The 19,667-nt window shown below is 61.4% G+C and overlaps 3 protein-coding genes across 5 annotated transcripts; 2 read left to right on the top strand and 1 right to left on the bottom strand.

The window, feature by feature from the left end:
* Positions 1 to 88: 88 nt before the first annotated feature.
* On the bottom strand, positions 89 to 1,942 carry ANAPC15 (anaphase promoting complex subunit 15). 2 transcript variants are annotated; one of them, XM_062515373.1, is made up of 4 exons: positions 1,746 to 1,942; positions 696 to 761; positions 484 to 645; positions 89 to 343 (listed from the first exon to the last, which is right to left on the bottom strand). In XM_062515373.1, exons 1-4 carry the CDS (start codon positions 1,863 to 1,865, stop codon positions 296 to 298), a joined length of 396 nt encoding a protein of 131 aa, XP_062371357.1. In that variant the 5' UTR covers positions 1,866 to 1,942; the 3' UTR covers positions 89 to 295. The 2 variants fall into 2 exon arrangements, with proteins under 2 accessions (XP_062371357.1, XP_062371358.1); XM_062515374.1 differs by having other exon boundaries at positions 484 to 621; positions 702 to 761; positions 1,746 to 1,937.
* Positions 1,943 to 1,953: 11 nt separating this feature from the next.
* On the top strand, positions 1,954 to 4,761 carry LOC134058219 (folate receptor alpha-like). 2 transcript variants are annotated; one of them, XM_062515372.1, is made up of 5 exons: positions 1,954 to 3,050; positions 3,152 to 3,375; positions 3,593 to 3,781; positions 3,856 to 3,991; positions 4,363 to 4,761. In XM_062515372.1, the coding sequence occupies exons 2-5, from the start codon at positions 3,226 to 3,228 to the stop codon at positions 4,635 to 4,637; spliced, it is 750 nt and encodes a 249-aa protein (XP_062371356.1). In that variant the 5' UTR covers positions 1,954 to 3,050; positions 3,152 to 3,225; the 3' UTR covers positions 4,638 to 4,761. The 2 variants fall into 2 exon arrangements, with proteins under 2 accessions (XP_062371356.1, XP_062371355.1); XM_062515371.1 differs by having other exon boundaries at positions 1,954 to 3,375.
* Positions 4,762 to 5,977: 1,216 nt separating this feature from the next.
* On the top strand, positions 5,978 to 19,578 carry INPPL1 (inositol polyphosphate phosphatase like 1). The gene is given in 28 exon segments (XM_062511873.1): positions 5,978 to 6,150; positions 10,254 to 10,317; positions 10,997 to 11,147; positions 11,233 to 11,353; positions 11,441 to 11,578; positions 11,653 to 11,743; positions 11,972 to 12,061; positions 12,402 to 12,500; positions 12,686 to 12,836; positions 13,052 to 13,158; positions 13,410 to 13,512; positions 13,590 to 13,786; positions 14,168 to 14,285; positions 14,835 to 14,931; positions 15,023 to 15,161; positions 15,246 to 15,345; positions 15,428 to 15,516; positions 15,596 to 15,677; positions 15,773 to 15,862; positions 15,974 to 16,087; positions 16,212 to 16,300; positions 16,394 to 16,481; positions 16,564 to 16,719; positions 16,790 to 16,874; positions 17,268 to 17,417; positions 17,489 to 18,233; positions 18,235 to 18,422; positions 18,857 to 19,578. Coding segments are annotated over 28 exon segments (3,906 nt in total). The 3' UTR covers positions 18,948 to 19,578.
* Positions 19,579 to 19,667: the final 89 nt, after the last annotated feature.

Here is a 19,667-nt window from a genome sequence, read left to right as displayed (position 1 = left end):
GCACACTAGTGGATGGTGGGAAGCAGCTCTGCTACTTGCCTGGGTGGTACTCTCTGCCTGGCCTCAGACACCAGATTTGGTGTTGTTTTTTTGAAAACTGAGTTTATTACAAAAGACTTGTCAGCTCCAAAGTGCCAGGTGGCAGTCTCCCCTCTGGCTCCCCGGGGGAGTTTCCCTCTGAACCCCCTGCCCCACACAGCACCCATGGCAAGAGGAGCTTCACTGAACTGTCCCCCAGAGCCATGGGGGGCAAAGGCTCTCCCCCAGCCTCCGGTTTGGTGTGGTTGTGGCAGAATCAGATCATCCACTGGTCCTGATCCTGCTCTGTCCCCTCCATGTCCACCTGGGAAAGAAAGAGGTTTGAGATCTCCCACCAGAGCGAGAACCCAATAGAGGGAGTGAAGGAGAGAAGACAACCCCAGAGCTCATGCTCAGGGTCCCACACACATCACATCCCCTGCTTTGGGGTCTCACACTATTTACCTCATTGATCTCCCCATCATCAGGAGACTCATTATAATCATTCATCTCATCCATATCCTGCATATCTTCATCATCTTCTGAGTCCTCTTCGCTGTCTTCATCATCTTCATCATCCTCCTCCTCCTCTTCATCATAGTGCTGTGGACACAACAGCTCCAGCAACTCATCTGCCCCTCAAGCACTGTGGCAACCCCCCACTTCCCTGCCCACACACCCACCTCGGACGCCGGCTTTCCTATGGGCACCAAGTTGTTGTCCTTCTCAGCGATGCTCTGGAGCTGGGGAAGGGAGAGAGGTGGGTGAGCACCCCAACAGCTCCATGATACCCCAGTAAACAGGCCCTTCTGCGGTGCTGGCTTGTGTCACTTCCTGACCATGCCTATTTTCAGCCCGAGTCCTGCTACCTCCCTGGCATCCCCCAGCCAAGCAGGGAAGAGCAGCTACAGACATCTGCCTGAACATCCTGGCACCAGGCAGGGTGGTCCCAAAGACACTCTGGGGCTGAGAGCGTTCAAGGTGTCCCCATGTGTGGCACAAGGAGCTCAGACACAAAGCTTACATATTTCTTTATCAAAAAAAGAACCAAATCTGAGACATCTGATCAGCCAGATGAACACAACCGCAGCAGATAATTAAAGCTCAATTAAAATACGTCAGCACCTCCCACCCAGAGGGACTTGGAACCTCTTCTAAGCGATGGGGTTTAAATTGATTTAAACTTTATTATTTAATTATAAAAACTTAATTACTGATTTTTTTAACTTTAATCAAATGGATGTTCTTCCCCCCATACTCAGGGGCACTGCATCACCAAACCACGCTCCCAGCGCAAGTATTTGTCAGCTACCACGATCAGAAATCACTCCTCGGCTCCCTCGGGAAATTAGTTAATAAATTAATTGGGAGCTAGTGCAGGAGCCTCGATTCAGCAGCAGCTTATTAACTAACCCCCACACAGCAAACGGGGAGCAAACGGGTAACGGAGCCGGTGTGACATACGGATGGCAGACACGAGAGTAGCGGTGCCCGAGCCGGCAACACCGGCACAGGACGCTGAAACACGGCCAGTGTCGGTGAACACGCGGGGGAGCGACGCACCGGACGAGCCCCGTGTGACCCCACCCCGGGCACTGCCTCGGGGCTGCAACGAGCACTGCGGTCGTGCCCGCTGAAGGAGCCCCCGCTGGCCGCTCCCCCAGTCCCGAGCCCGTTCTCGGCTTCCTGACACCCGGCCCCGCATCTCCCCTCACTCCGGTGCCCACCCAGGCCTGGTGCTGCTGCTCCTGCTGCTGCAGCTCGGTCTCGTCAACACACGGCCGGTCGAGGTTGAACCAGAGCGACTCGGTGAGGCGGGGCAGGAGTGAGGGGAACAGGGTGGACATGGCGAGAGCACCGGGAGCAGCGCCAGCCCGGCGCCGGCTGCCGAGCCGGAAGTGGAACCCGACCCGGAAGTAGTTACAGCGCACGGAGCATGCGCAGAGGGTTTGCGGTTATGCCCGACGGGGCCAGGCCCACAGCGGGAAGAATGGGTGGGGCGCGGCCTCGTCGCCGTCTGGGGGCGGGCGCCGTGTGATTGACAGGTGGTGGGCCGCGCCCCCAACGCGTCCGAGTGAGGGGCCGCCGTGACAGCCCCGGTATTCGTGAGCACCTCCGGGATTATCTGTGAGCCCCTGGGGATATGTGACCCCAATGGGGAGCATCTCTGACCCAAGTGAGGGGGTATTTGTGATCGCTACGGAACATCTGTGACTAATGGTGGGTATGTGACCCCCACGGGTACCAGTGACCCCAGTGAAGAGGTATCTGCGATCCTCATGGGGTATCTGCTCCTCTGGGGCCAACTGACATCCATGGGGGCGGGGTATCCGTCATCTCTGAGGGGGATATCTGCGACCCCACTAGGGGATATCTTCCCCCCTCCTCAGGGCATCTGTGATCCCCCGGACATGTCTCCCCCCATCCTGGAAATATCTGCCCCTTCCAAGGTATCTTACCTCCCTCCCCCCGCAGAGGCATGTCTCACACTGGCGGGTTTCTGTCCCTCCCTAGACACAGGTGACTGCTCTCCCCTCCATGGGGTATCTGTGATCCCCCGAAGTACCTGTAATTCGATGAGGGGTACTTGCCTCTACCCTGTGGCCATCCGTGACCCCACAGGGCTACCCGCCCCCACCAAAAACATCTCTCACCCACTGTGGTGTTCCCCCAGTCACTCACAGGGACCCTGTGGTGTTGGGGGGCCAGGTCCTGCCTCTTGTGCTGGTGTCACGGAATCAGGCCACCACCTCCTACAGGAGGGAAGGAAAAACAGCCACAGGTGGATTTTGGCTAGCGCTGGCCCCAGCCTGGCGCCGGGAGGATGAATCCCAGCTGTATGCGGGGCTGGGGGGGGCCCCAGCAGAGTGTCAATCCAGAACACAGCAGGGTGCCAGGGCGGGGTGCCCCAGTGCTGCCCAATCCGCCGCATTCCCACGTCCCGTGATCAGTGGCCAAGGGTTGTGCTGCACCCCGACCTTTGAGATGAGCTGGGTTCATCCCACGGCACCCGGAGCCCAGCTGCCCCCCAGGTAAGAGCCCCCACCCCTGGCACCCCCCGGGTAAGATCCCTGACCCCATTGTTGGTGGTCCTGGGCAGTGACCATGTGCTGCCGCGCTTCCACATGCACAGTGGGGGACTTTGTCCCTGCCGCCTCCGCTTCTCTCAGTGCTGCTATCCTGACCTGCTGTCGCCCTGGCAGAGCGATGGCAGCAATACTGTCTCTGCTGGTGCTGGTGGCCTGGCCAGCTGCCGCCGCAGCAGCAACAGCAACACAGGACTCGCTGCTCAATATCTGCATGGACGCCAAACACCATAAAACAAAGCCTGGCCCTGAGGGTCAGCTCTACGGACAGGTAGAGTCCTCATCCACTGCACCAGCACCCACTGGTGTCGCTTGCTGTGGGGTCACCAGGGTGGAGGCTGGGGGGCTCTGTGCCCCTACATTAATTTCATCACTCATTGTTACCCACCCATGGGCACGGGTGCTTTCCCTGGACCCACAGCAGGTCCCAGCTGAGCCCCTGGTGGGTCCTGATGGGTCCCAGCTGAGTCCCGGCTGCCCCGGTGCAGTGTGTCCTCTGGAAGGACAACGCCTGCTGCACTGCCAACACCAGTGTGGAAGCCCACCAGGATCAGTCCTACCTGTACAACTTCAACTGGGACCACTGTGGGGCCATGCCAGAGAAGTGCAAGCGCCACTTCATCCAAGACACGTGTCTCTATGAGTGTTCCCCCAACCTGGGGCCATGGATTGACCAGGTAGGTGCAGACCCCCCACTCACCCACCTACCAGGATCCCTGGGGTGAACTGGGGGAAACTGGGGGCCCTGCAGGCAGACAACAGCTGGCGGAAGGAGCGGATCCGGGATGTGCCACTGTGCCAGGAGGACTGTGAGCAGTGGTGGGAGGATTGCCAGGACGCTGTCACCTGCAAGGTCAACTGGCACAAGGGCTGGAACTGGACTACAGGTGAGTGGGGGTTTTGGGGGCACCCCCCATCATACCTCGACTCTCTTGTGGGTCTCCAGTCACCCTCCATCTTGCTGCAGGGGAGGTTGTGTCCACCCTCCCCAGTGGCTGTGAGTTGGGTCCAGGAGTGTGAGGGTCCCCATGGCATAGGGGTGGCAGCCAGGTGGGAGTCCCCTGTGGTTGTGAGTGGGTCAGGGGGTGTGAGAGTCCTCATGGGGCATGGGGTGATGCGGTGGAAGACCCTGTGCCGCCTTGAGGTCAACTCTGTCTTCCCTGGCAATGCCAGGGGGACCTATCTGCACCCCATGCACAGGGGAACACCACCCATTTCTCAAAGCCTTTCACCCACTTCACCTCCTGCCCACTCCCAGGCACCAACCAATGTCCTAAGGGTGCCATGTGCCAGAAGTTCAAGTTCGTGTTCCCCACGGCGGCTGCACTCTGTGAGCAGATCTGGTCTGGCTCCTACCGCTACACGTCCTACCACCGTGGCAGTGGTCGCTGCATCCAGATGTGGTTTGATCCTGCACAGGGGAACCCCAATGTCGCCGTCGCCCAATATTATGCCCGTGGCAATGCTCCCCCAAACTCCCCACTCTCCATCCTGCTGTCCCTGCTGCCCCTCACCCTCCTGGCCCTGCTCTGAGCAGGAGGGGCTGCAGGCAGGAGCAGGCAGTAGATAGTCAGTGGGGTCACCAGGTTGCCTTGTGCCTCCCCATGGGATGTCCCCAAGCTGTGTCCCCCCCCCAGCCACGTGGCTCATGAATAAACACTCCTGCTCTGCTTCGTGTTGGGGTGCTTGTGGGGCTGAGGGCTGGGGAGGGCAATGGGATGGTGGAGGGATCTGGGGGTGTCTGATCCTGCTTCTGGGTGGGAGATGAAGCAGACATCCCTCCGATTCATTTGTACCGACCAACCTGGCTACCTGACACTGCCTCCCCCAAAACACTGTGCCGGCCAAAGCAGAAGGCACAGGGCTGCCTGTCACTAGGGCCCAGGGGGATGGGATTGCTGAATATGTTCTAGCACCTGTCATGGCCCCGGGCTTCACTGACATCCTGGGGTGCACAGGCCGAGAGTGGGAAAATTATGGGGGAAAAGAGGAGGACATCCCGGGGACCCTGAGGTGGGAGCTTAGCTGTCAAGGGAGTTCTGCCGGCCCAGAGCCCACCTCACATGGGGTCCCTTTCCCCATATGCTCCATGTTCCCAGCTGTGGGGTGGCACCGTCCCGACCACTGGCCCATGGAGAAGTTCCCGATTTTGGTGGTGAAACCGAGTCGTGCTCCCCACTTCCTCAGCCCCTGGCCCCAGCCCTGCCCCACCGCGGCCCCCCTTCCCCCAGTGCCCGGCTCCTCGGTACCGTCACACTGCTGGTGCCTTCACACCACCGTGTTCCCGCCTTCCCTTCGGGCCCCCCCAGTCTCCCGGTGCTCCCCTGGTGTCCCCGTCTCTCCAAGCGCTTCCCCCCTCCCAGGTGCTCCTTCCCGGCGCTCCCCATCCTCCCCGTGCTCCCCACTGCTCATGCCCGCTACTCCGTGCTCTCGGCCCGTCGGTGCCGCTGCCCCGCGGTCGGACCCCCCGATGCCCCCGTGAACATCGTACTCATAGCCGGGATCTGCCCCCGGTGCCTCTCGGGGTGCGCCCCCAGGACCCCACCAGTGCTCCCCCGTTACCTCACTGGCGTTCCCCCAAGCTCTCCCCTGCTGCTCCCCAAGGATCCCCCGCGGGTCCCCTCCGGTGCCCCCCTCGATCCCCGTGGGTCCCCTCCCGCGATCGCCCCCCTCCCGGTGGCCACCGCCGGATCTCTCCCCGTGGGCCCCCGGGTACCTCATCGGTGCCCCCCCTGGGGCCCACGATGCCCCCAAGGCCCCCGCCTGTCCCCTGGACGTCCCCGTCCCCCACCTTTCCCCGCCCCGGTGCCCGCCCCCCGGCTCCCCCCTCCCCCTCAGAGCGCGGCCCCGCGGCGCGGCCCCGGCGGCGGACCATGGCGGGCGCGGGGGGCGCGGGGGGAGCGACCCCGGTGCCGGTGCCCCCCTGGTACCACCGGGACCTGAGCCGGGCGGCGGCCGAGGAGCAGCTGGCGCGGGCCGGGCGGGACGGCAGCTTCCTGGTGCGGGACAGCGAGAGCGTGGCGGGGGCCTACGCGCTCTGCCTGCTGTGAGTGGGGTACGGGCGGGGGGGTACGGGGGGGACACTCAGCAGGTACCGGGGAGGCACAGGGAGAGCTCCGGGAGCGGCCATGGGAGGGGACTGGAGGGGGTGCACCGGGAGGGGACCGGCGCGGGGCCGGGGGAGCTGCGGAGGCACGGGCAGGGTGTCCGGGGGAGGAGCGGGGGCGACCCTGAGGGAACAGCAGAGGGGAGCTCGGGGAAGCACCGGCGAGTTCCCGCCGGAGCTTTGGGGGGGGGTCCCGGGAGAGATTCGGGAGTAGGAGTGCAGTGTCCGGGGGGGGGAGGGGGGGCACAAGAGGGGCCTCGGGAATGGTCCGAGGGGAGCCGGGGGTGGGTCCTGGGCGAGCAGCGGGGAGGATTTGGGGGAGCAGCGGCGAGGTGCCGGGGGGAACACTGGGGCGTCGTGGGGGGGGGGTCACTGCAGGGATTCAGGGGAGCACTGTGGTACACAGGGTGGGTGTCCGGGGAGTCACTGGCAGAGGACTGGGAAGAATGGTAGGACAGACACCGAAGGGGGGAGATGGGGACCCCAGGGAGCACTGGGGAAGCGGTGGAGATCACTGGAAGGGATCCAGGGGAGCATGCAGGGAGCATTGGGGGGTTCCAACACCAAGAGAGCAACAGACAGAGGGAGAAACCCACCTCGGGGTTTACAGTGGACATGGGGGGCCACCAGTACTATGGGGGTTGCTATGAATTTGAGTACAGGGAGACTGGGACAGCTCTGATCAGTGGGTGCTAGGGGGACATGAGGAGACCTGGAAGTTCAGGGGGACACTGGCACTTCTGGGACTTTGGGCCCCAGGGGAATGGCACCTACCTGGGTGTCCCAGGAGACCGGACACGAACAGACTCTGGAGGGGCTGGGGGTCTCTGGGCACTGGGGGGGTTACTGGGCTGGCTCCAGGGGGGATGTGACACCTACCCTTGCTACCATGGTGGTCTGTGAGATGGGGGGCCTGGTCCCTACCCCACACTCTTGGGGTCCCTGAGCCTATGCACTGAGCAATGGGGGTCCCCAGCTCCTGCCCTCATGTCTGGGGGTCCACGGCCTGGGGAGGGGGGACAGCTCTGTGCCCTTGAGTTGTGCCATGGAACTTGCATGGCAGCATGGAATTCCATGGCTCCCAGCTTGTGCCAGGTCACAGGTGAGTGCTGACAGCCCTGGGGGTCCTGAAGTGTCTTTGCCCTGTGTTGCATCCCAGCACCCCATGATACATGGGGCCTCTGGCACCTCGTTGTGCTAGTGATGTTACATGCGCTGGGATGCTCCCAGGGCATGTCACTGGCTCTGCTCGAGGCTGGCTACCCGTGCCAGCACCTGGATCTTGATGTGGTTGTGGGGTGGTGGTGAGGGCACTTGAACTCAAAGATTTTCTGTGCCCTGAGAGCCTGTGGGAGAACTGGGAGTGCACTGTGAGCTGGTCTGCCCTAGCCTGGGGTTGCTGTGTGCTGGTACCATGTGCAGGTGCCAAGCATGCAGCCTCCATGGTGGCATGGTTGTCCTTCCCTGTGGACAGTGGCAAACGCATTTTCCAAGCCACATGGGCACAGCATGGCTCTAGGCACCAGCTCCCCACCACAAAGCTGGGCTGGCTAGCAGCATTAGGCACAGTACTGGGAGAGCACGTGATTCAGGCACCTAATGGTGCCCTGTGACTGGGGGCATTGTGGCACTAGTGTGGGTGACAGGGGGCTACAGACAGCATCGTGGTGGAGGCGCCTGGGTGAAGTGTGTCTGTCATTGATGTCACTCACTGCCTGGTGAGGAGGCCATGGGTGCCATGTGCTGGGCTGTGGGACTGGGACCATGCAGCATGGCAAAGCCCTTCATGGGGATGCCAGGCTGGGAGACTGCACTCCAACAAGGACCGTTGGGAGTCCCTGGTGCTGTGATCTCACCGGGCATCCCCGTTGCCACTGAGTGGATGGACAGGGCTGTGGGGCCATTGGGCCCAGCAATAGCTGGAGCCCTAAAAATAGCTGCAGGGTCAGAAGGAGGAAAGGGAACTGCTGCGGGATCCCGGCAGTGTCGGCTTCCTTTAACCCTCCCGCCAGTGCACCGTGGACTCATTGGGCTGGATGTGGCATACCCAGGCATTTCACTGTGTCTTTGCCATGGCACACTGGGGTGTCTCACCATGGCACTCCAGGGGGTTACAGTTCCAGCCTCACTGTGGCATATTGGGACATCACTTGAACTCACAGTACTAGTATACAGCAGTGGCACCTCAGGGCATGCTGACATCACTGGCTGGTGAGCAGTGCCAATGGGGACAGTCCTGGTGTGGTGTCCCACTGGAGTGCAAGGGCTTAGAGCTTCCATCCTGGCTCACTGCCAGTTCATGGGGACACCAGTGCCAGAATGGTGCCAGTGGGCACATGGTATCCCCCTTGCCAGGGTGCCCACATCCCTACTCTTGGTGGAGTAGGGTGGTAGATGCCCCTCTGTGCGCCACGGAGCAGTGGGGTATGGGGTGGCCGCTGTGCTGGCAGGGCTGGGCCAGGGTGCTAGCTGTGCGTCAGAGCCAGCCGACAGGGGAGTCCCGCTGCTCCTGCATAAAGGCTCTTTGTACCCAAGCCTGGAGCTCTCTGGCACATCCCCCCCCCCCCCCCCCCCGTCATTGCTCACCAAAATAGCAGCCGACAGCGGTGCAGGACTGGGCAGCCAGGGGGCCCTGCAGTCCCCCTCCGCAATACCACACCCTGTGCTGTGTGTCCCTCCAGCCCCCCGCCACAGAGAACCCCTTGATGTCCCCCACAGCTGAGGTTCTTCCTAACGGTCCTGCTCCTTGCCCCTCCAATCTGGAGTTCCACATACTGGTGCGGTGCTGGGATTCCTCTTGCAGCCCCCATCACACCTCCACTGCTGTTCCTGCTATGGAGACCCCAATTGTGTATTAGGATTTCCCACAGAGACCTGTTATGCTACCCTTGTTTGGGGCTATCTCTTTGTGTCCCCCCCCATCCTACCAGCTGGGTTTCTCCCACAGACTGCTTTGAGCTGGGAACCCCTGATCCCCTCACTCACCCCAGCAGGATTTTCCATTCAGCCCTCTCCACCACTTGGAGGGTTCTCCCTGGTCCCACCCTCCCAATGACCCCTGATTGAGCGGTGGGGCACCTGGAAAGACCCCAGCAGTGCTGGGATGGATCGTACCTGCAGGGGAGGCAGAATAAAAATGGGATACCTGGCACTGCAGGGAGAGTGGTGGCACCAGGGGATCTGGTGCTGTGGAGTGGTGGCAGGGCAACCAGAACTGTAGGATGACACCTGGGGACCTGACATCATGGCACAGGATGTGGGGGCATGGCACCCTGTCCAGGGACACAGCACAGCATAGGGGGATGGATGATGCTTTGTCCCAGTCCTCCAACTCTGTGTCAAGCTGCCACTGAGGCAGGGACACAGAAGCTGAGTGGCCCTGGTGTGGTGACAGCAACTCAATGCTCGTGGTGACCTCTGTGGCCAGAGGCCAGCTGAGGAGTCACCGCCCCTGCTGACAGCCCTGGAGTGGGGAGGTCTGGCAGAGGTCTGTCTCTTGGAGTCCCTGAGATGGGAAGGGTCCCAGTCCTGCTCCTTGCACCCACTGATCTTGTCACCCCATCTCTTAGCGCTGCCCGTCACCCGCTGCCCCGGGATCATGTCCCTGGTTCCTGTCAGCTTCCACTGGAAAATAAATTGTTTCCTGGTGTCTTGACTGCCAGCTCCTGCCTGCGCCTGCCAGCTCCTGCCTGTGCTGTGGGCTGGGGACAGTGCCTCTGGCACAGAGAGGCAGTGCAGCAGGGGCAGCAGCACTGCCAAGGACATAGTGGTGTCAACTGTGGGGTCGGAGGAAGCAGGAGAGTCACTCTGGGACTCCCAGCACCCATCCTGCAAGCATTTTCCCATGGGTTTTCCATGCATTCCAGCTTATTGCATGCCGTGGGGAATAGTGGTATTGGGAGCTCTTCGCTTTGGGTGCTGGTGAAGTAAGGGCCTGACTGCATGAGTACTGGGTGCCCGTTCGGAGCTGGCAAGGGCCGTGCAGGCAGGTGGGGGAATGCCACCCAACCCTCAGCACCCTGATGCCTTCCCCGCTGCCACAGGTTCCAGAAGCACGTCCACACCTACCGCATCCTGCCGGACGAGGAGGATTTCCTGGCCGTGCAGGTGGGCAGTGCAGGCATGGGAAACCCTCCGGATCTTGGGCACTGGGGGGGTCTCCAGCTCAGCAGTGCCCAGTGTTGACCTCGTGCTGTGAGCTTGCCCATCTCTCTGGCTGTGCTGGGTGGTTGTGCCGGGCTCAGCCATGGCCCGATGCCACGTGCGTGCCCGGCTGTGCCGGATGGCTTGGCTGTGCCCGTCTTGGCCGGCTGTGGCACCGGGTATTTTTAGAGCAACAGAACCCTCTTTGTGCTGGCCAGGCTGGCAGGAAAAGCTGCCCATGGGAGGGAGGAGGCCAAGGGACGGCTGCTGCCTGGACCCTGTCTGCTCACCTACCAGCCTTGCAGGCTCTGTTGCAATGGGCTCTGCTCCCCACTGTGGGGTCAGCCCCCTGCATCCTGCATGGGGGTCTCTGCATGAGGGGATCCCTGCATGGGGGTCCCTTCATGGGAACGTCACTGCATGGTGACAACTCTGCATGAGGGGATCCTTGCATGGTGTTATCCCTGCCTGGGGGTCCCTGCACGGTGGTATCCCTGCCTGGGGAGATTCCTGTCTGGGGACATCCCTGCATAGTGGCATCCCTGGATGGTGGGTTCCCTGCTTGGTGCTATCTCCACCTGGGGGAGGCCAGGTGATGCTGGCTGCAGGTGCTGATGGTCCTGGTGTCCCCGTGTCCCCGCAGACGTCACAGGGGGTGCAGGTGCGGCGCTTCAAGACACTCAGCGAGCTGATTGCCCTCTATCTGCAGCCCAACCAGGGGCTGGTCTGCACCCTGCTCTTCCCTGTCGAGAGGGAGAAAGAGAAGGAGACCGTGGAGGACAGGGACTACTCAGGTATGGCAGGGTGACACGGGTGGGTGAATAGGGTCCTGAGACCCCTGGGGTGGCAGTGATTGGCCTCATCATTGCCCCATTGCAGATGGAGAGGATGAGAAGCCGCCATTGCCACCACGCTCTGGCTCCACCAGTTTCTCTGGCACCTCAGTGGGGCTCAGCCCCACTGGCCTGGGACCATCTGTGCCAGAGGGGCCAGTGGAGAGGTGAGGGTCTGTCTGTCTCCTGCCTGTCCCCTGTCTGTCCCCTGCTCCTCGCTGGTGGTTCTCACCCCCTGGGTGCTCTCTCTGCAGCACCAATGGGCTCAGTAGCATCTCCCACGAGTACCTGAAGGGCAGCTACACCCTGGACCTGGAGGCAGTGAAGGGAGGGGCCAACAGCCTCCCCCACCTCAACAAGACCCTCGTCACCTCCTGCAAACGGCTGCACAGGTAAGTGCTGGACGCTGGGACAGATGGAAGGACATCTGTGTCACCCAGTGAGCCGGCTCCTCTTGCCCCTTCAGTGAGGTGGACAAGGTGCTGGCAGGGCTGGAGATCCTCTCAAAGGTGTTTGACCAGCAGAGCTCCCCCATGGTCTCCAAGATCCTGCAGCAGGTAAGGGGAACATGGGGACATGGCAGTGGCAGCCCCCCCCACCATGGACTGTGCCCACAGATCCCACCATGGCACCATCTGTGGGTGGTGGGAAAGCTGTGGAGAAACACCCACCAACCTGCCTCATCCCAAATTGCCAGTGGGCTCTGCCACTTGAGGTGGGGGGAGGCTCTGGGGTGGGTCTGGGGTTCACATTGCAGTGCTGGGGTGTCCTTCTGGGGGTTCCAGACAGCAGGGCAGAGTGGAGAGCAGGAGCTGGAGAACCTGGTGCTGAAACTCTCTGTGCTGAAAGATTTCCTGTCCTCCATTGAGAAGAAGGTGAGGCTGGAGCTGCAGGGGTGGATGGCCTGATGGGGGTGTTCTGAGGGGCCTGGATGAACTGGAGGGACTGTGGGGTTAAGGGTGCTGGTGGGATTGGGGCAGCTGGCAGGGGTTGCTGGGCTTGTGGAGCTGGGGGACTGGGGATGGGTTTGTGGGGTTGAGGCACCAGTGGGACTAGGGAGGACCAGTGGAGCTGGCACTGGTGGGGCTGAAGGGGCTGCTGGGGCCTTGTGGACTGCAAAGGCTGGTGGGGCTTGGAACATTGTGGGGACTGGAGAGGTTGGTGGAGATGGGGGGACTGGTGGGCTCTAAGCTGACTATGCTGGGGCTCTGCCAGGCACTGAAGGCCCTGCAGGAGATGAGCTCGGCCACCCCCACCACCCCCCCTCAACCACTCTCCCGCAAGGCCAAGAGCATCCCAGTGCAGACCTTCGAGGTGAGCCCTTCCCTGCCCCCTGCCCTGCCCAGTTTCAGAGTTTTGAGGGGATTTCAGCATCAACTGAGTACCTCCCATGTGACACTGAGGGCACAGACCTCTAGGTGCCTCTGGAGGAGCCCACATGCCAGATTCAGTGCTGGGGAGTGCCCTGTATCCTTCCTCATCCCATTGTCCCCTGGCAGGTGAAGCTGGATATCACCCTGGGGGACCTAACCAAGATTGGGAAGTCACAGAAGTACACACTGAGTGTGGATGTGGAGGGAGGTAAACTAGTGGTGCTGAAGAAGCAGAAGGACTCCCAGGAGGACTGGAACACCTTCACCTATGACAAGAGTGAGTAGGGAGGTGTCTGAGGGAGCGCAGCACCCGTGGGACTGCCTTTGTGCTGGGGAGTATTCCTGTGAGGCTCGGTGGTGGGCTGGAAGCTGGGGGATTTCCTTATGCTGGGGGTATCCCCATTTGAGGGTCACCCAAAACATGGATGGGGGTGGGGTTCCAGCACCCAGCTGGCACCCAGCACCCTCCCAGCTTTTGCCACTCCTCCCCAGTCCGGCAGCTGATCAAGTCACAGCGGGTGCAGAACAAACTGGGCATCGTTTTCGAGAAGGAAAAGGATAAAACGCAACGGAAAGACTTTGTTTTTGTCAGTGCTAGGGTGGGTAATGCTCAGCTGGGGGCGGGCAGGGGACAAGGGGTCCCTTGTAGGGATGGGGAAGGGCAGGATTTAACCCCTGGGCCCTGGTAGGGGCGGGAACAGGTGCTGGGTACCAGTGCCTGATGGCTGGGTCATGTCCCTGGGGTGGTCCCTCGTGCCCAGAAGATGCCAAGTTTGGCTGAGCCAAAACAGGGAGACTGGAGAGTGTTGTGGGGAGCCCCTCTACCCCCTCTCACTGACCCCTCCTGCAGAAGCGTGAGGCCTTCTGCCAGCTCCTGCAGCTGATGAAGAACAAGCATTCTCACCAGGATGAGCCTGACATGATCTCTGTCTTCATTGGCACCTGGAACATGGGTGAGTGGGCCGGGGGCAGCCCATGGTGGGATGTCAAGGCCTTGGGGTCCCCCCCTAACTGTGCTGTCCCCCTGCAGGCGGCGTCCCCCCCCCCAAGAACATCAATTCGTGGATCACCTCCAAGGGGTTGGGCAAGACCCTGGATGAGGTGACGATGGCCATACCACATGACATCTACGTCTTTGGCACCCAGGAGAATTCTCTGGGAGACAAGGAGTGGGTGGACTTCCTGCGCACCGTCCTCAAGGACTTCACAGAGGTTGAGTACCGCCCGGTAAGGACCAGGGGGCCCAGAGTACCCTGGGGGTTATGGGGTACAGGCACTGGTGGGTGGTGGAGGTGTGTGATGCTCAGTGTCCTGGGGGTGGCTGTGCTCTGGCTCTGTGACACCAGCTCTTCTGGGGCACTCATGGTGCTGGGTGGCTGTGGGTGCTCCTAGTCTACTGACACCAGGTATTTTGGGTTGGTTTCCTGGTGCTGGGTAGCTGTGGGTGCTGGTTGATGGTGATGGGATTCCCTGGGGAACAGCCCTTGGTGGGAGAGGCTGGGATGAAGCAGTAATGAGCATCCCCTGTGGACACACCAGAGGGGCCCCCATGGCTCCAGGGGGCCCCAGTGCATGCTGGCAGGGGGCTGAGGGTGTGGGCACCCACAGGTGGCCATGCAGTCCCTGTGGAACATCAAAGTGGTGGTGCTGGTGAAGCCAGAGCACGAGAACCGCATCAGCCACGTCAGCACCTCCAGCGTCAAGACAGGGATCGCCAACACCCTGGGTAGGGGCACAGCAGGGCACAGAGGGACACAGGGGATGTGCACTGCACTGGGGGGAGTCTTAGGGTATCTGCATTATGGGGGGGGTTCTGTTGTTGCATGTGTTGCCTGAGGAGGAGTCTCAGCATGTGTAGTTTGCACGATGAGGAGCCCTGGTATGTGGGCATTTCATGGGGAGGGGTCCCAGTGTGCGTGTTGTACAAGGAGGGGTCCTGACGTGTGTGTTGCACATGGAGGGGTCTTGATGCACAAGGAGGGGTCCCAGAGAACGGGTGTTTCATGAGGAGGGCTTTGTGTGCAGTGCACAGGGAAGGTTTTGGAAATGTTTGTGTTGCATGAGGAGGCCCTGGATGAGTGTGCTTTGCATGAGGGGGACTATGGGAGGGGGTGTTGCATGAGGAGGGCTCTCAGCGTGTGCCAAGCTGCATGTGCCCGTGCTGGCCAGGTGGGGACTGTGCTCCATCACTGTGACCTGTGGCTGGCTGGGTGTCCATCCCCAAGGTAGAATCAGAGATTGCCTGATCCCATCCCGTGTCCCCATTTCCTCACAGGGAACAAGGGCGCTGTGGGTGTCTCCTTCATGTTCAATGGCACCTCCTTTGGCTTTGTCAACTGCCACCTCACCTCTGGCAATGAGAAGACGGCACGGTGAGCACCCCCACCCTAGGCTGGGCCGGGACAGGGCTGTTGCCCCTGTCCTCATGTCTGTGACACCCTGTCTCTGTATCCCCTGCTTCAGGAGGAACCAGAACTACCTGGACATCCTGCGCCTACTCTCACTGGGGGATAAGCAGCTGAGCTCCTTTGACATCTCCCTTCGCTTCACCCACCTCTTCTGGTTTGGGGACCTCAATTACCGCCTAGACATGGACATCCAGGTTGGGGGAAGGGGTGGGTGGGAAGGCAGGTGGGGGTGTCAGAGTTCCTCTCCTGGCTCAGTGTCAATCCCTTTGTCCCTGCAGGAGATCCTCAACTACATCAGCCGCAAGGAGCTGGAGCCGTTGCTGAAGGTGGATCAGCTCAATCTGGAGAAGGAGAAGCACAAGGTGTTCCTGCGCTTCGGTGAGCACTGGGGGGCTCCAGGAGGGTGTGGGGCTGCAACCCCTGCTGTCGGGACTGTCCTGACCCACTGCTGTCCCTGCAGGTGAGGAAGAGATCACCTTCCCCCCAACCTACCGCTATGAGCGGGGCTCCCGGGACACCTATGTCTGGCACAAGCAGAAGCCCACAGGGGTAGGTGCTGGGGCAGGGGGTGTTGGGAGAGTGGAGGACACCCCAGTCTGAACCCCCGCCCACTCCCCACCCCTGCCAGGTGCGTACCAACGTGCCGTCCTGGTGTGACCGCATCCTCTGGAAGTCCTACCCCGAGACTCATGTCAACTGCAACGCTTATGGTGAGCAGTACGGCCACCCCCAGCATCCTCGTCCCTGTTCTGGGGACAATCCCCCTCCTCCATCCTGACTTCTTCCCCATGCCCACTGGTTGCAGGGTGCACAGATGACATTGTCACCAGTGACCACTCACCCGTCTTCGGCTCCTTTGAAGTGGGAGTGACATCCCAGTTCGTTTCCAAAAAAGGTGCCTATGCCCAATGGGATACCTTGCTGTCCCCTGCCCCTCCATGGTCTAACCTCTCCCTCTAAATGGAGAGGTCCCAGGGAGATTCCAATGCCTTGCCTCTCCAAGGAGGGCTCTCCAAGTCCTCAGAGCAGGCCTACATCGAGTTTGAGAGCATAGAGGCCATTGTGAAGACTTCCAGTCGTACCAAGTTTTTCATCGAGTTCTATTCTACCTGCCTGGAAGGTGAGGACTGGAATGGCAGTGGGGGGTCTTAGAGGGCTTGAGAGGGGTCCCAGGAAGTTCATGGCAACCTGGGAGGCTCAAGGATTGATGTCATGTCCCACTACATGAATTCCCCCACTCATAGAGTTCAAGAAGAGCTTTGAGAATGACAGCCAGAGCAGTGACAACATTAACTTCCTCAAAGTGCAGTGGTCATCCCGGCAGCTGCCCACGGTGAGGAGGGGCTGGGGGCTGACAGGGTGGGTACTGGGGGAAGCTGCAGGCAGGGAGACCCTCAGTGCCAGCACCTCTTTCCCTCGACCACAGCTGAAGCCCATCCTCTCTGAGATTGAGTACCTGCAGGACCAGCACCTCTTGCTCACCGTCAAATCCCTTGATGGTTACGAGTCCTATGGTGAGTGTTCGCTCCAGCACCACACCAGCACTGGGGGGGCTGTGGGATGCAGACCCCCAACCTCCCCCACTGTCACCTTCAGGAGAGTGTGTCATTGCCCTGAAGTCAATGATTGGCAGCACAGCGCAGCAGTTCCTCACCTACCTGTCCCACCGTGGTGAGGAGACCGGCAACATCCGTGGCTCCATGAAGGTCCGGGTGCCCACGGAGCGTCTGGGCACCCGTGAAAGGCTCTATGGTGAGGACCCCTCACCCCAGGGGGGATGGTGGGGACAGGACTCCACTGCTGAGCCCCCGTTCCTTGGCAGAGTGGATCAGCGTCGATAAGGACGAGACGACATCCAGCAAAGGGAAGGTGCCGCTAGGTGCCAGGGCCACCCAGGACAATGCCAAGTATGGGGGACAGGGCTGGGCAGGGTGGGGGGCTCTGGTTCCTGGGGGTCGGGAGGCCTCAGGGACTCATCTGAGCACAGGTATTGCTCAGAGTATCCCTCTGGGTTGGTGTGTGGGGTGTGACTGGGGTCAGTCTAGATGCCAGTTCTGTGCCACACAGGGCAGGGATGTGGCTCTGAGCCTCCGAATGTGGCTCTGACTGTGTTTTGGTGACTGAACCCTATCCTGGAGGGCAGAGCCCCATCCTGGGGATCTGAGCCCAGACCTAGGCTGCTGAGACCCATCCCACGGGGTCTGAACCTCGGCCTGGGTGATCTGAGCCCTGTCCTGGGTGTCTGAACCCTGTTGTGGAGGTTCAAGCCCCATGGAGCACCCAACCCCTCCTGTTGCTAGGTCTGTGGGGAGGAAGCTCACCAGTGCAGAGCCCCCCACCACCATCCTGGCCAAGCTCCCGGAGGAGCCCGAGAAGAGCAGCACCACAGCAGCACCGCGTCCCCCTGGCCCACACCGCAGCACACCCAGGGATGAGGCCACCCCGAGCCGGTGAGGGAGTATGGGCAGGGCTAGGGAGGGGGAATGCTCTGGGAATGCCACGCTCACCCTTGTCCCCGTAGGTCCAAGGCGGAGGCAATGCCAGAGCTGTCAGGGGGTCCCCTGAAGAACAGCTTCAACAACCCAGCATACTACGTGCTGGAGGGTGTCCCCCACCAGATGCTGGTACCAGGGGACCCTGGCAAGCCCCCTAAGGCCAAGGTGCAGCTGGCAGTGCCAGAGCGCTGCCAGTGCCCCTCGACGTGCTGTGGTGGCGAGAGTGAAGAGGAGGAGGAGCTCGGCACCCTCAACCTGCCACCGCCGGATTTTCCCCCACCACCACTGCCGCGGGAGCTGGAGCTCCCCACAAACACCTTCTTTGGCACCCCCAAGGAGCTGCCGGTGTCCACCGGGTGTGAGGACCCAAAATCCCACCCTGCTGCTTTTGCAGAGGCTCCCCTGCCCAAGCTGCACCCTCGGCCACCCCCAGCTGCCAGGGCTGGATTTGGGATGGAGGGGGCTGGTGGGACGCCTGTTACCGGGGGGCTACCTGCAGTTGGGGGGCTGCCCACTCCTGGGGGCCTGCCGGGAGGGCTGCTGGATGACCGCTCCTGCTCGGTGCTGCAGATGGCCAAGACGCTAAGTGAGGTGGACTACGGGGGTGGGAAGGGGAGGGTGGTCCCCCCACCACCACTGTTGGCCAAGGGGGGGCTGCCTCCCCGCTGCCTGCACCCCGACTACGGCCGCCCCCTTGCCTTCCCTCCCCACTCCATTCAGGAGAGCATCCAGGAGGACCTGGCTGAGGAGGTAGGTGATAAAGGGTGGGCGGGGGGTCCTCAGCACCTCAGCTGGGGCTCCCTTTGGAGTGCCCCATGGTGCTGAGGCTGTTGGGGTGCAGGTGCTGGGCCGTGGTGTGGGCACCGTGCCCGGTGTGGGCGAGTGGCTGCGGGCGCTGGGGCTGGAGCGGTACGAGGAGGGGCTGGTGCGCAATGGCTGGGATGACCTGGAATTCCTCAGGTGAGCAGCCCTCCAGAACGGTGGGGAGGGACCCCCACCCACTCCTGACACCAGCCTGGCCATGTCTGCCTTAGGAGATCATAGTGATGCCTGGGTTCTGGGGATGTCTGTGGGGGTGCTGCCCTTGATGGTCCCCACTGTCCCCTGGGGGTTCCCCACTGCCCACTGGGTGTCCCCCCTTCTCCTGGGGGTCCCCACTGCCCTTGGGTGTCCCAGCTGCCCCAAAGTGTACCCCCTGCTCCCATATGCCCTTTGCTTCTGGAGCTCCCCACTGCCCCCTGAAGGTCACAAAACCCCACAGCAGAGACAGGACAGAGCCTAGGTGGGCACCCAGCAACCTGAGTGTGGGCTCTACCGCCCCCAGGTGGGGACCCCACCCGAGTCTGGGGTCCCCCTCGGGGGCAGAGAGCACCATATTTGTGCCTTATTCCCAGTGACATCACAGAGGAGGACCTGGAGGAGGCTGGAGTGCTGGAGCCTGGCCACAAGCGTGTCCTACTGGAGAGCCTCCAGCTCCACAAGTAGCTGCCGCCACACATCCAGCATCCCGTGCATCCCATGGCCCAGCATCCCAGATCCTGCAGCCCTGCATCTCAGACCTTGCAGTTGCGTGCCCTGCATCCCACAGATGCACGTCGTGGATCCCATGGCTGTGCATTCTGCATCTGCTGCCACACATCCTGGACCCTGTGGCCCTGCATCCTGCAGCTGAGCATTCCAGATACTGCGGCCATGCATCCCAGATGCCCCAAATCCTGTGGCCGTGTGTCCGCAGGCCAGCATCCTGTGGCCACATATCCTCGGTCCCATGGATGTGCATCCCAGATCCTGCAGCCATGCATCCTGCAGCTGAGGATCCTTCATCCCACAGTCCCACATCCTGCATCCATTCATCCCACCATCACCAGCAGCAAGTGGGAGCCCCACGACCTTCACAGCCCACCCCTCACCCTGGATGCAGGGTAATGGGGTGGGAAGGGGGAGTGGGAAGACAGGGGGGTGGTGAGTCCTGGTCAGATAATTTCACATGAGGATCCCTACGGGGTGCCCTCACACTTAAGTTATTTTTTATTTATTGGGAGAAGGGATGGAGGAAGAGGTGTTTGGGGGTAACCCTTGGGATCCTGGCTCCCCCCATGACCCCTCACAGCTAGGAGGAGGAGGCTCTGAGCAGTCGTATCTTGACCCAAGTGCCTTCATGATGCCTGGGATGGGATGGGATGGGATGGGATGGGATGGGATGGG

The sequence above is a fragment of the Cinclus cinclus genome, chromosome 2 (genome assembly GCF_963662255.1).
Source record: "Cinclus cinclus chromosome 2, bCinCin1.1, whole genome shotgun sequence".
Classification (NCBI taxonomy): domain Eukaryota; kingdom Metazoa; phylum Chordata; class Aves; order Passeriformes; family Cinclidae; genus Cinclus; species Cinclus cinclus.
Note: the sequence above shows the minus strand (reverse complement) of the source record. Positions and strands in the feature narration are given on the sequence as shown.